The sequence below is a fragment of the Girardinichthys multiradiatus genome, chromosome 12 (assembly GCF_021462225.1).
Source record: "Girardinichthys multiradiatus isolate DD_20200921_A chromosome 12, DD_fGirMul_XY1, whole genome shotgun sequence".
Lineage (NCBI taxonomy): Eukaryota > Metazoa > Chordata > Actinopteri > Cyprinodontiformes > Goodeidae > Girardinichthys > Girardinichthys multiradiatus.
This window is the reverse complement of record NC_061805.1, coordinates 31,716,313-31,730,587: the sequence shown is the minus strand read 5'-3', so window position 1 is coordinate 31,730,587 and position 14,275 is coordinate 31,716,313. Positions and strand designations below refer to the sequence as shown.

At 38.2% G+C, this 14,275-nt stretch overlaps 1 protein-coding gene across 1 annotated transcript in view; it reads left to right on the top strand.

Annotated features, from left to right (window-relative positions):
- Positions 1-14,275, top strand: part of osbp2b (oxysterol binding protein 2b) — an 80,388-nt gene that overhangs the window by 55,051 nt on the left and 11,062 nt on the right. Inside the window, exons 3-9 of the mRNA XM_047380931.1 lie at positions 1,104-1,354; positions 8,784-8,982; positions 10,525-10,645; positions 11,943-12,009; positions 12,695-12,847; positions 13,555-13,800; positions 13,890-14,010. Coding sequence (XP_047236887.1) covers positions 1,104-1,354; positions 8,784-8,982; positions 10,525-10,645; positions 11,943-12,009; positions 12,695-12,847; positions 13,555-13,800; positions 13,890-14,010 — 1,158 coding nt within the window. The remainder of the gene's footprint in view (positions 1-1,103; positions 1,355-8,783; positions 8,983-10,524; positions 10,646-11,942; positions 12,010-12,694; positions 12,848-13,554; positions 13,801-13,889; positions 14,011-14,275) is intronic.

Sequence of the window (14,275 nt, the reverse complement as noted above, 5' to 3'; positions counted from 1 at the left end):
CTTTGCCAATTGGCTGAAACATCCCGAAACCATGTATGGGCTGACTTTGTGTGACAGATCCCTTCTTAGTGTGACCAACAAGGTTGGATCTGGATTGACCGATACTGCAATAGTTCTAAATGGCAAAGCAGTTAAATGACCAGCACTGCCGAAGTCTTTTTATGTGTTGTGGCAGCCTGAATGAACTGCCAGGACGCCTACGAAGAAAATACAGTTTCCTTTTAAGTGTCTTCTTACACATTTCGTGCTTCCTCTGAGTTCATTTCCAAACAACTCACTGATACTGAAAATGACAAATTTTAAGCATTCTGCCAACAGTAACAACTTCAACACTAAAGAATGTTTAATGTTATACAACCTGGTAGTGCTTAGGTATGGTGCATTCACTGATAAAAAAAAAAAGGAGTTTTGAGGTTCTGACCAGCTGGTAAGGAAAGAAAAACAACGTTTCCTTACCAGAATCGTCACCAGCCACTTTCTTGGTGCATTGCTAACACTGCCTTTAAATAATTTAAATGTTTAAATTTATATAAAAACTAATTTTTTTCCCTGATTTGTAGCATTCTTTTTCACTGACTGGTTATATAAACTGCATCAACAATGTTGCTTATAGATGATCTTATTTCCTCTATGTTTTCAGTTTGTCTGACTTTTTTTTTGCCAAGTGTTTTATACAGATGTAAAATAGAGCTTAAATTGGAGCAGTATTGTTCTGCTCAGCCGTAGGCTGTCTCCTCTATTTAACATGGTGAGCACATTTTGTATTGTTGGATGGCTTGTCTCTATTGTTTACAAAAAAGCAATATGTTTCGACATGGCTTCTTGCATCTCTATCATTTACCACTGTTTTCCTTTCTAAATGTCTCCAATAAGCTTTCTGTCAGATCATGGATAGTGAGCATTACTTATTAGTGAAAAACCTGACATTTGGTTATGCATCTACAAGTCAAATTAATGCATCTCTAATGGAGGTGTGTCACTTCTAAATAAGGTTGTGTGAATGTTTACCAATGCTATGTGGATAGAAAAATGCTTCTGGGTGTAAATTGAATAAATAAATTATCTTTGTTAAGCCTTCCTATAACGTGTCTTCTCCCTTCCAGATGACTCAGGAGATGAGGAGCCCACATCGCAGTCGGACCGCAGCGAGATCCAGGGTACCCTGAAGATACTTGTCAGCAAGCTTGATGACCTCAGCACTTGTAACGACCTCATCGCCAAGCATGGAGCCGCCCTGCAGCGTTCCCTCAGTGAACTGGAAGGACTGAAAGTCCCATTGGAGGGAGGAGAAAAGATCAAGGCAGTTAACGAGCGAGCCACCCTTTTCCGCATCACTTCCAATGCTATGATCAATGTAAGTACTCCAGGCACAACAGCTAAAGGATGCACCAGCAGTATGCCTGCAGTGATCTGTGTCCTGCATGCTGCAGCATGATTGTTGTGACAGGAATACCAGTCATCTATGATGTCCTGGATAGTAAGTGAGAGGGTCACACAGAGCCCCTGCTGCTGCCTGCATGTTTAGACAGGCACATTTACACCCTATCAGATCAGGTTGAAGCTGCTAAAACACAACCACATCTATTGCCCCTCTTATTTAACTGGTTGTCTGCAACTGTACTTTGTCTAATTTATACGTATGTTGACTGGTTTTTCAAGATACACAAAAGTACTTCACCAGTTTCTTAAGTGCTTTAAGACTCCAGGTGTTACTATAGTTTGGTTAGTTGTGGATGAGAATTCAGGTAGGGGGTTGAGGTCCCAAAGGCGCAACACTAAATATGATATTCAATAAGGGTGACAAAAATAGCTCCGGCCCCCAACGTTTCTGAAACTTTCGACACCAGCTTGTAGAAAAATCTCAGAACCTGCTGGACTAAACAGACCCGAGCGAAGGCAGGAATACAAGGTTTGTTGTTTTTTTCTGCTTCTTTATGTGGGTTTAATTTTAGAATAGTTGTTAAGCTATTATTTATGTCTAATATCTTGCAGCTTTTTAAATGTACTTCATAAATGCTGAGCAGCTGCTAATGTATGTTAGATTTGCAGTAGTAAATTTTACATGCCTCAGATACAGGGTCTTGAACTCCTTGAACTGCTTCAGATTTTGTCATGTTATAAACAAACTTCAAGTTTGCAACATAAAATAGCACATAGTTATGAAGTAGTTACTAAATATTTTTTATAAATAAAGGTATGATAACTGTGGTGCACATTTGAATTCAGCTTTACTCTTTATTAAACAATGGAGACAAGCAATCCAACCTTTTATCTGGTCCTTTTGAAGAAAATCCAGTGCAAACAATTTCTTTAAAAGGTCTATTTAGTAAATAGAGACCATCTTTGTTTATTTTAATATTTGTATAATGCTCAGGTAAAATGAGACCAAAGTTTACCTTTTTGACCTTCTTTTTTGGCCTTCTAGTGGTTGCAGAATCCTGCAGTGGGATGCTTTTCTTTAGGAGGGACATGTAAGCTGGTCGGAGTTAACTGCAAGATGTATTTAGCTAAACAGAGGACACTCTTGGGAAAGAAAATAACCTGTTAGAGGCTGGAAAAGAATTGAGGCTGGAGTGGATTTTCACCTTCAATGCTAAACATATAGCTAGAACTACAGTAGAATGTCTTAATTAATACTCATTATGTGGGCCAGTCAAGGTCTAGACCTCAATCTATTTGAGAAATAAAGGCAAGACTTGAAAACCAACATTCACAGATATTTTCTGTTTAATATGACTAGGCTTGAGCTACCTTACTAAGAACAATGGGCAAAAATAGTGTCTAAATGCACAAAGGAGACTTGCAGCTGTATCTGGCGAACTTTTAAAATGTTTAATTGTTTAAAAAAAGTAAAAACCAGGCATCATTTTCTTTCCACTTTACAATTATGCTCTGCTTTGTGTTTGTCTATCAAGAAAATCCCAATATAATACAGAAGAGTTGGCATTTGAAATGTGACAATTTTTCAACCATAAAAGAAAAGTTATGATTTATTTTTACAAGCACTGTAGAAATAGCATTAATTTCACTGTTTGCATTATAACAACTTCTTAGCATAAAACAGTTTTCTTACAAAATACTCTCACCCACACTTACAGACATCAGGGGTGCAGTGATTGGCTGATCAACTCGTGTTAAACGCAGAAAGGTTTGTATGGAACGGCTGTTGCGCTCCATTAGGGATGGGTACCGAATTTGGTACTTTTTTAAGTACCGACTGAATTCCTTAGATACTACCGAGTACTGATTCACGTAAAGTCAAACGGTACCATGTTTCGGTACCTAAACGCATCATCGTGACACTGAGGGAGTGGAAGAGTGGGCGATTTTCCATGCCGGACTGAAACACAGCATTGCACGTACAGGAGCGTAATGACGTCAGTAGTGGTACCGTAGTGGTACCGTTAACAAAGCAAGCATGTCTGATAGAAAGCGTTGGAAAGTATGACTCCACTTTTCAAAATGCGGTGCAGATTACGTTCGCTGCAATATTTGTGATGCAATGTGCAAGGCCAGCAGCCGGAATAGTTCTAATCTGAGGAAGCACCTGCAGCGTTTCCCTGGTTGGTGGGTCACCCCGCCCCACCAACCAGACTACTCTGTCTCACCAACGCTGACACACTGAGTTACCTGCGTTTGCACGCAGGTGAACACAAGCTCCTGACAGCAGACAGAAAAACATGCACTAAAACCTAGAAAGCAGGCAAGGATGGCTGCAGTTTTAAAAAGTTTGGATGGCAGGACTTCCTCTCCTGTAAGCAGCAGCAGGGCTAGCTCTCCTACTCCAGTCATCTCTGAATAAAGGTTTTTCACCTGGCTTGGTGAAATTATCCCCTTGATCTATAAGACTAGCTTGGTAATTAAATACATACAGTACAGACCAAAAGTTAGGACACACCTTCTCATTCAAAGAGTTGTCTTTATTTTCATGACTATGAGTATTGTAGCTTCACACTGAAGGCATCAAAACTATGAATTAACACATGTGGAATTATATACTGAACAAGAAAGTGTGAAACAACTGAAAATATGTCTTATATTCTAGGTTCTTCAAAGTAGCCACCTTTTGCTTTGATTACTGCTCCGCACACTCTTGGTATTCTGTTGATGAGCTTCAAGAGGTAGTCACCTGAAATGGTTTTCACTTCACAGGTGTGCCCTGTCAGGTTTAATAAGTGGGATTTCAAGCCTTATAAATGGGGTTGGGACCATCAGTTGTGTTGTGCAGGAGGTGGATATAGTACACAGCTGATAGTCCTACTGAATAGACTGTTAGAATTTGTATTATGGCAAGAAAAAACCAGCTAAGTAAAGAAAAACGAGTGGCCATCATTACTTTAAGAAATGAAGGTCAGTCAGTCCGAACAATTGGGAAAACTTTGAAAGTGTCCCCAAGTGCAGTCGCAAAAACCATCAAGCGCTACAAAGAAACTGGTTCACATGAGTACCGCCCCAGGAAAGGATGACCAAGAGTCACCTCTGCTGCGGACGATAAGTTCATCCGAGTCACCAGCCTCAGAAATCGCAGGTTAACAGCAGCTCAGATTAGAGAACAGGTCAATGCCACACAGAGGTCTAGCAGCAGACACATCTCTAGAACAACTGTTAAGAGGAGACTGTGTGAATCAGGCCTTCATGGTAAAATAGCTGCTAGGAAACCACTGCTGAGGACAGGCAACAAGCAGAAGAGACTTGTTTGGGCTAAAGAACACAAGGAATGGACATTAGACCAGTGAAAATCTGTGCTTTGGTCTGATGAGTCCAAATTTGAGATCTTTGGTTCCAACCACCGTGTCTTTGTGCGGCGCAGAAGAGGTGAACGAATGGACTCTACATGCCTGGTTTCCACCGTGAAGCATGGAGGAGGAGGTGTGATGGTGTGGGGGTGCTTTGCTGGTGACAATGTTGGGGATTTATTCAAAACTGAAGGCATACTGAACCAGCATGGCTACCACAGCATCTTGCAGCAGCATGCTATTCCATCCGGTTTGCTTTCAGTTGGACCATCATTTATTTTTCAACAGGACAATGACCCCAAACACACCTCCAGGCTGTCTAAGGGCTATTTGACCAAGAAGGAGAGTGATGGGGTGCTGCGCCAGATGACCTGGCCTCCACAGTCACCAGACCTGAACCCAATTGAGATGGTTTGGGGTGAGCTGGACCGCAGAGTGAAGGCAAAAGGGCCAACAAGTGCTAAGCATCTCTGGGAACTCCTTCAAGACTGTTGGAAAACCATTTCAGGTGACTACCTCTTGAAGCTCATCAACAGAATGCCAAGAGTGTGAGGAGCAGTAATCAAAGCAAAAGGTGGCTACTTTGAAGAACCTAGAATATAAGACATATTTTCAGTTGTTTCACACTTTTTTGTTCAGTATATAATTCCACATGTGTTAATTCATAGTTTTGATGCTTTCATTGTGAAGCTACAATATTCATAGTCATGAAAATAAAGACAACTCTTTGAATGAGAAGGTGTGTCCAAACTTTTCGTGTGTACTTTACATGATAGAGAAAAGAAAGAAAGATACAAAAACAGATAAAAGATGTGATAAAGAGACAGAAAGATGAATACAGACATAATATATAAATACGGTAGATAGAAGATAAATAAACATTTCAGAGGTTTTTTTTTTTCCGTAAGAATGTTCTGATGAATATGTAGACAGCTAAAACAGTCTGCAGTCAGAGGAAACCATGGGCCCAGCTATTTATATATTCTTCTGAATATGTGTGTATATACACTGACCTGGTTAAGCACAGGATTTTTGTTGAGGCCGAAAAGACAATTTTCATCAGCCTCAGATCTACAGCTACAACTGCTGCATTCAGCACGCCTGCATTCGTTAGCGACTCGTCTGCAGCAAGAAGAATGGCTGGGTTTTAATTTGTGCATTACACTGTGTAGTTAGTTAAGGGTTTTAATGTTAAAGAAATGTTTGAAACATCTGAGATGTTACAATACAAAACGCTGGATGTTGTTTTGATATAGTCATTAAAGTTTATATATCGAGAAATAAATATGTTAAATTGAAAATTTTTGAGATTTTATTATTAAACGTATTAACATTTATTACCACATAAACAAACACAAAAGTACCAGAAACTGGTACCGTTGAGTACATGTATTGATTCCCAAGTACCGATAATCGGTATCGTATCGGTTCAAATGTGAAAGGTACCCATCCCTGGTAAGAAAAGTGGTTGGAATGGAAAATCTGAGTTACAAATAAACTCAAGATTTGTATTTTAATATGTAATGTAATTTTCTTTTTGTTGGGGAGTCTGGGGAGGTTTTAATTTGGTTAATTTAACCTTGACCTAACTCCCCATATATGCGATGTGTGGCTCTAGTGACAAATCGCCCACTTGAAGCAAGTATGGGTTTTGGAGCTTTCCTGTCTGGGGTTATCATAGTTTTATCATGTGAAAGGTTAACTCAGTTTATTTTGTGTTCAATGTAATCCTACAGATTCAGTTCTAAACAATCTTTAGACACTCTGTAGACAAAGTGAATGTTATGTCAAATACACAGAACATAGGTTCAGTTCATTATTTGTTCCTTTCATTCTTTACAGGAGGATTTAATCCGACTGATTATTATTATTGATAACTTTTAATCATAAATCTATCCTGCATCTCCTTTCACTGTGTTATGCCTTATACTGATTTTCTTGTTCTTCGATACACCGCAAGTCACATGCAGTCTGTTATTTTACCGAGGAGTCAGCATTAAAAAAGTGGAACTTTCATACATACATGTACGTGTGCTTTGAGTTTCATATCATGCTTCTGTCTGAGGAAGTGGATTTTTACGTCACACATAGTCCTGGCATTTATAGTGTAGCTCGGCAATAATCTTTAAGCAGCTGTTGCGAGACTGCTGCAGGTAAGAGAATCATTGGGAAAACCTCATAATCTAATTTATCTGTCTTGTTTTTGCACTGAAATATTTAGTTACTATTATATATTATGTTCAGGAAAATTATACCTTGTTTTAAGACTTAGCAACAAGATGACTTTGAAGATTTTGAAGATTTTGAAGGTTCTGTGCCCTTACAGTCTTAATTTTAAAACAAGTTAAATAAAATGAATTGATCTGTAATTAGCAATGGCATATGCAGGCATCACTAAGTTAAATTGTTTTTTTAATGTTAAAAACCTAATATACAGTGAGTTCTTTTCTTCTAGTGTTCATGACAAATTTTAAACCCGTATAGCGTCCTTAGCTTTACAGTTTCCTGTTTTGTTTTTATTTACCATAAATTACAGCACAACTTGTCAGATTGCCAGTCTCTTTCAGATTTGTCTCATTAAATAAAATTGCTTCAGAGTCTTTCTTCTGTGAGATAAAAATAAAATAGGCATACTTACGTACCTGACAGAATGTTTTGAGTTTTCCACTGTAATGGTCATACAGACACTGCGGCTGCTATAAATCTAAGTGACAACAACAGATCCTTTACTATACTTAAAATTTAAAAAAAATATTTTAAATCAAAATTTAATTTAAGCTTAAATATTACCACTGCACAATTGTATTACATCTATAAACTGGATTAGTCACTCAGAAATACAAGAAAAAAATTTAATTTAAAATCTTAAGGGATGGTAATTGTGTCACCAACGTCTTATTTGTAAAAATTTGCTGATGTTGTGCTTTTTCATCTCAGTAAAATGAATATTTATTTTATATATTAAATGAGACTAACAAATAAATAGATTATTATTTTATTATAATTTTTACCTAATTTTTTCTTAACTTTACAATTGTGGTTTAGAAAAGTATATTTACATATTGTATTTATTTACTTACTTACTTAGTTCACTATTAAATCATTTTCAACAGCTTCCAGGGAAACTAATAAGTATGTAAAAAAATAATATATAGGTCTGCATTTTTCAAAACATGTTCGGGTCATGTGTTAATATTATGCCTCATTTTCTTATTTTTGGTGGTAGTACTCTTTTCTCCACTTTTATCTAAGTTGTTAAGCGTAAACATTATAAGTTTCTTTGGTTCTGCAAAAACAACTTCTGCAACGGACCATAAACCAAATGTGGACATGTGATTAGACATTCAGGTTGGTACAAATGTTTTACAAGTCTGCACAAAAAGGCTGAGTTATAATGCAACACAGCATTTTTAGACCACTATTCCATACCTCTGCCCTCCTACTGAAACCTCAGTGACCATCACGTGACATGTTTCATGGTATAAAGCTTAGAGATATTATTCAGGTTCAATGACCTTTGAGCTCAATATGCGGAAGGATGTCAAAATTGTAATGCAGAGCCAAGAATCTCTGACATGTAATAAATATCTGATCAGAAGTAACCTCATCCCAGCAGTAAAATCAGAGCAGCAACGATGCCCCCTCTTGGCTCATATAGTCAAAAGAAGGGACTCTACTTTGCACTGGAGGTTTTAACTGCAGCACATCAGCACGTTATTTGCTCAAAAGTATATTTGACACAGCAAGGAGAGTCTGTAAGTGCCTTGCACACATCTAATTAACATATTGATGAATGCTACAACAAGTGCTGATAAGGAGCAGTGATTGTCAGTGAGGTTGTTTTCTGACTGATTTACTGTGGTTAAAGGTCATTCTCGAGTTTTAGGATTGTTTCAAAAACTTTTTTGTTGTTCTAACTCAGAATCTGTATCCTGCACACTTTCAGGATATATTAAACATCAGACATTGCAGGTTTCCAATATATGAATGCAACCTTCCCAATGTTCACTGAGGGATTGTTCATTTGTGCTCATTTTTTTCCCAAAGGCGTGTCGGGACTTTTTGGATCTAGCTGAGACTCACAGCAGGAGATTGCAGCGGGCACTTCAGTATGAGCGAGAGCAGCGTACCCACCTAGAGGAGACGATCGAGCAGCTTGCAAAGCAGCACAACAGCCTCGAGCGAGCGTGGAGAGAAGCACCCACGCATGCTTCCAGCACACCCAGTGCCCCAACCACCAGTCAGGGTTAGACTACATGTCTGTCATTTACTCATGAGGGCCTCAGAGCAGCTCTGATTTCCCTGGGTAAAAGTCATGTGTAGCCTGAGGCCTGATATTACAGAACATCCTTGTGTAGGAAGGAAACTTTAAATTGTTTCAGATGGTTTAGATTGGGACATAGCAAAGTTAGAGGTGGTTATTGCATTATTTAAAGACTTCTTATGTTGTCTCTACTGTCTGTATATCCAAAACATTTAACCAAAATAGCTCATTAAAAAACCTTTGATAATCCTGTAAACTCATGTTTTCAAATCCTGTGTTGTACCTATACGTGATACATCAAACGTGTTCCCCAAAGAGAAACTGATTGCTTTAAGTGACTCCATGGCTTGATTTTAAGATTATTTTATTTATTTAGCACTATATAGGAGGCAGTGTTACTTAAAAATGCAGAGAAGATGGCTTATGGATGGATTTGAAGTTTTTTTAATCATTCACACTTATAACTGAGTCAGTCTGCCTGTTGGGTCGACGCCATGTAAGTTGTCATGAGGCACATTTACATGTTTTGAAAGCATCCATTGCTCCAGTTTTGATGACTGATTCATCCCTTACGCAACTACAGAGACCGATGTGTTCAAGCATTTTCATTAGGAGGTGAGAATTGAAACGGCCCTCATTTTGTGATTTACGGAGGTTACACTCTAAGGAAATGAAAACAGACCAGCACCACTCTTTTGATAGAAAAAACTGACTGTATACATATTTTAAAGAAATGCTTTGACTTCACAACTGTAACTTAAACTAAGATTTGTGGTATGCAGGTATGCAATTTTTATCTCATTGAAAATTAACAGTTTCACTACTGCTAAAATCTAAAATTAAATTTTTGCTTACATTCTTTCTGTTTTCCTTCATTTTCCTTTTAGCTTTTGTACCATTTGTATAATGCCTTAAAATTGTGTTCAGTTCCATTTATCTCCAACTAATTTTCATTTTACAAGGTCAATTACCTTACAACCTTGAAAATCAAAGTCCTTTTAGTTAATGTCCCTTATTCGTACATTAAGCATACAGACTAAGCATCATAAAAGGCACAAGTGAATGAAAGTTGGTGTTAGACCCTGAGACCCGGCCTGGATTTTAAAAGTCTGAGTCTGACGTCACTCTTACAGTTTTTATTCAACTAATCAAATGTATTAATTTTAAATAATTTCAAACTTACATTTGTTAATGAGTAAAACTTAGCAATTTTCTTATATTTTTCTATGATATCCTTTTTTTTTTTTTTTTTATCAGAAAGTGCTTTTTGCCCCCTGGATGTAGTCGCTACATAAAATGCATTTGAACAGACTTGGTGTTAGATGCCAGACATGCAAAGCACACTCACAGATATTGCACCACTCAGGCTACTTAAACAGAAGGAACAATGATAATTTTACAAAGCTTGGGTGTATGACTATGCACTCTTCTCTCCTGAACTTTGCAGAATACAAATTCAGCCTTGAAAAGTACTTTGACTCGGTTTGCCCCATGTAAATTCTGACAGATTTTACTTAACTGCAGGGAGTGAAAGGGTGAACAAAGAAGACGCAAGTGATGAAGATGAGGATACTGAGTACTTTGATGCCATGGAGGACTCCCCTGCGTTCATAACAGTGACTGCCAGTGAAAGCACGCAGCACAGGTCAGCATCTATGCAGTTTTTCTATTTATTTTTATTAAATTATCTGTAGTATTCAAGTGAACAAAGGCCTAATATGATTATATATAGCGGTCAGGAGTCAGGAATGTATATCTTTTGTTTTACATTTTTGGGTTTGACGCTTTTTGGAAATATCCAGGAGTTTTCGTTTTTTCTTAGATTTGATGCAAACCTTCATTTTTGGCTTCATTCTTGTTAAATAAATTAACACATGGTTTTTTAGCTTGAAGTAAAATTAAAACCCTGTGTTTGATTCTTTCGTTTTACTCTGTATATGAGAAATAAAAAACTAATAAAATTCAGTATTTTGTCTTAAAATATTGCCCTAAAGTGCTAAATCTATTAGTTGGGCATTTTGCTGCTAAACTAGCTTGAGATGATAGCTCTGGTTTACTCTTTGATTTTTGTTTGCTCTTTGTTATACAGAATAAAAAGGCTATTATTAATGCATTTCTAAAAATCAATCAGCTAATTTGTTAGTGTAGACACCAGAGGGCTCAATTTCATCTTGGATAAGATAAAGAAATAAAAATAAAAACAAGTGAGATCCAGATTCTTTGGGCCCTTTGATTTAGACAAAGGTACTTCTTTCAGAGGTAAAGACTCTGTTAATCATTGGGTTTGTTGATATGGCAAATATATCTTTCTTTTTTTTCTTACAGTAAAATCACAACTACAAGTTTATAACAATGTCCTGTGTAAAAGCATAGTTTTCAAAAAATATATATATTAATAGAGCATTTAGCCCAAAGAACATTTTTAAACAAATTTTAATCAGTTTTGCAAAGGATGAATTTAAAACTGGTGCATAATGAGCATAGAATAGCAAAGGACAGAATCTGCCTTTCCAGCGGTATATCAGATTGTCTGCATGGTCCAATCCTCCACCATCTATTGCCCTCCTCTAGGTCCTCAGTTTTTGCAGCAGTCTCAGGATAGACTGTGATATGCTCTGTCTGTAACAAGGTAGCTGGCTGCTATCGGTCAAAGTAAAAGCCATAAATGCCAACACCCAAAACTTCTTAATAGAACGTTTCATTTCATTTCAACTAGAAGACCAGTGAATTTTATCTCATCTTTCAGCTGTTGCTTTGTTGTGGCAGATCGGTGTATCCCTCTATTTCAGGTTCACCATTAAGAGAAAATATAGCTTTTAGAGAGCTCCGTTTCTAGTCAGTAATTTCATTTCATTCTCTGTGTTAGACATACACAGGTTTTATAGGCATTTTTATTTATTTATTTTTTATCTCATGCAGAAAATGTCCTTATTTTATTCCAGGCGATCTCAGAGTAATTTAAGTGGAGCGAGCGGATGCCAGGCCAGTGATTGGAACCAGGACGACCATGTAAGAGTCTGTCTTCCTAACAACAATGAATAATATGTCTGACATTTGAAAATGCTGCTGACTCTTGTACTCTCAGCATAGATCCATTTGTGGCTCTGCAGGGCTGACACATCATTGATTTACTTGTATATCATTTACACTGGTTGTTCTTACAGAGAGAGTCTTTCGCACACACACCCACCCACCCACCCACACACACACACATACACCACCCTCTTGCTATCCCTACAGGGACCTTGCATTGACTTCCATTCATTGCTATAGCCTAGCCCTGACCGTTACGCTAACCTAACCTAAACTCAATTCATACCTTAGTCCTAAATGTAACCATTAATCCACATGACCCATTTCCCTGTGTGGACTGGGCAAAATGTCCACATAATGTTGAATGTCCACACAATCTTGGTGTCCCAGCAGGGATTGATCCACACAAGGTTAGACACACACGTGCACGCACGCACACACACACACACACACACACACACACAGTTTATTTCAGTGTTTCCTGCCATCATGTCATCAGCCCTGTGGTGCCAAAGATGTATGGTTGCATCATTGCATTAAACTTTCAATACAAGTCAATGATCTGTTTGCGTCACTGTAATGTGTTGAAAGCCTGTTCATTGAGGTGAAACTATTTTTCTCAAACGTGTGTATCAACTCCTTTTTGCTCACTAATTCCCAGATGTCTCCAAGCTGTAATGATGTGTCAGGAAAGGGGCTACTGCCACGCAGGCAGAGGCGGACTTATATCCCAGACAAGCCCAATTATTCCCTAAATTTATGGAGCATCATGAAGAACTGCATTGGCAAGGAGCTCTCTAAAATCCCTATGCCAGTAAGTTTGAGACGTACGGTGCCTTGCAAAAATATTTGTACACCTTGATCTTTTTCACATTTTGTCAAAATAAAACAACAAACCTTAATGTATTTCATTGGAATTCAATCTGATAGACTAACATAAAATAGCATGCAGTTGTAAAGGGGAAGATACATCACACATAGTTTTCACAGTTTTTTTATGAAAATCTGAAAAGTGTGATGAGCATTTGTGTTCAGACGCCTTTACTCTAATACTCCTAAATAGCCCTATGTGTTGTGGTATACTCACACACTCACACACCCTCCCCTCAATGCAATATAGGGTGGCAGGACCATGCTATGTGGATGCTTTTCTTTAGCAATACCAGGGAAGCTGATCATGGCTGATTGAAATATTTTTTTAGAGCTAAATCCTGGAAGAAAACCTGTTGGAGGCTGCAAAAGACTTGAGACTGGAGTTGAAAGTTCACCTTTTGCCAGAACCACCCTAAACAAACAGCCAGAACTGTAATAGAATGGTTTACATCAATGCCTATCATGTGATACAATAACCTAGTCAAAGTCTAAACTGCAGAAAGGTCAAGGAGAAAGAATACTTTTGCGAGGCAATTTTTGACTCCATGACCTTCAAAGTCTAAAGTGAAGCTGTTTGCATTACAGATATTGTAATTCACACAGCCGTGTTAAATGTAATACATTTTACAAATTATAATTCTCCTTCAGGTAAACTTTAATGAGCCTCTGTCGATGCTGCAACGTCTCACCGAGGACCTGGAGTATCACGAGCTTCTAGACAAGGCAGCACGCTGTGAGTCTTCCCTCGAGCAGATGTGCCTAGTTGCTGCCTTTTCCGTTTCCTCCTACTCCACCACAGTCCACCGGACAGCCAAGCCCTTTAACCCCCTCCTGGGAGAGACCTATGAGCTTGACCGCCTGGAGGAATTTGGCTACCGCTCATTGTGTGAGCAGGTAATAGTACATACATAAAAATACTTTTTTTTACACATTTCCTAAAGTGCTTACGCACATTTATCCTTTGTGCCTTTGTTTCTGCTCAGGTGAGCCACCACCCGCCTGCAGCTGCACATCATGTGATTTCCCAAAGAGGCTGGACCTTGTGGCAGGAAATCACCATTGCCAGCAAGTTCCGCGGCAAATACCTCTCCATTATGCCTCTGGGTACGACATTTCGCTCTCAGCTAAAAGCCCTATTAGGTTTTTGATTGGAAACAGTTAAACTCAAGGATCTGTTTACGGATGAACCAGTCCGTTTTAAGGTCTGTAATAGGGTTTTATGAAATAAGTTCATTGCTTTTGCCAGGCAAGTCTGATCAAGGCCTTTCTACACTTAGAAATCCAGCATCGTAATTTTAAAGTGGTTCTTCCACCTACATTGACATAAATGTGGTTGTGGTTTACAGATACAACTGTGAAACACCAGAAC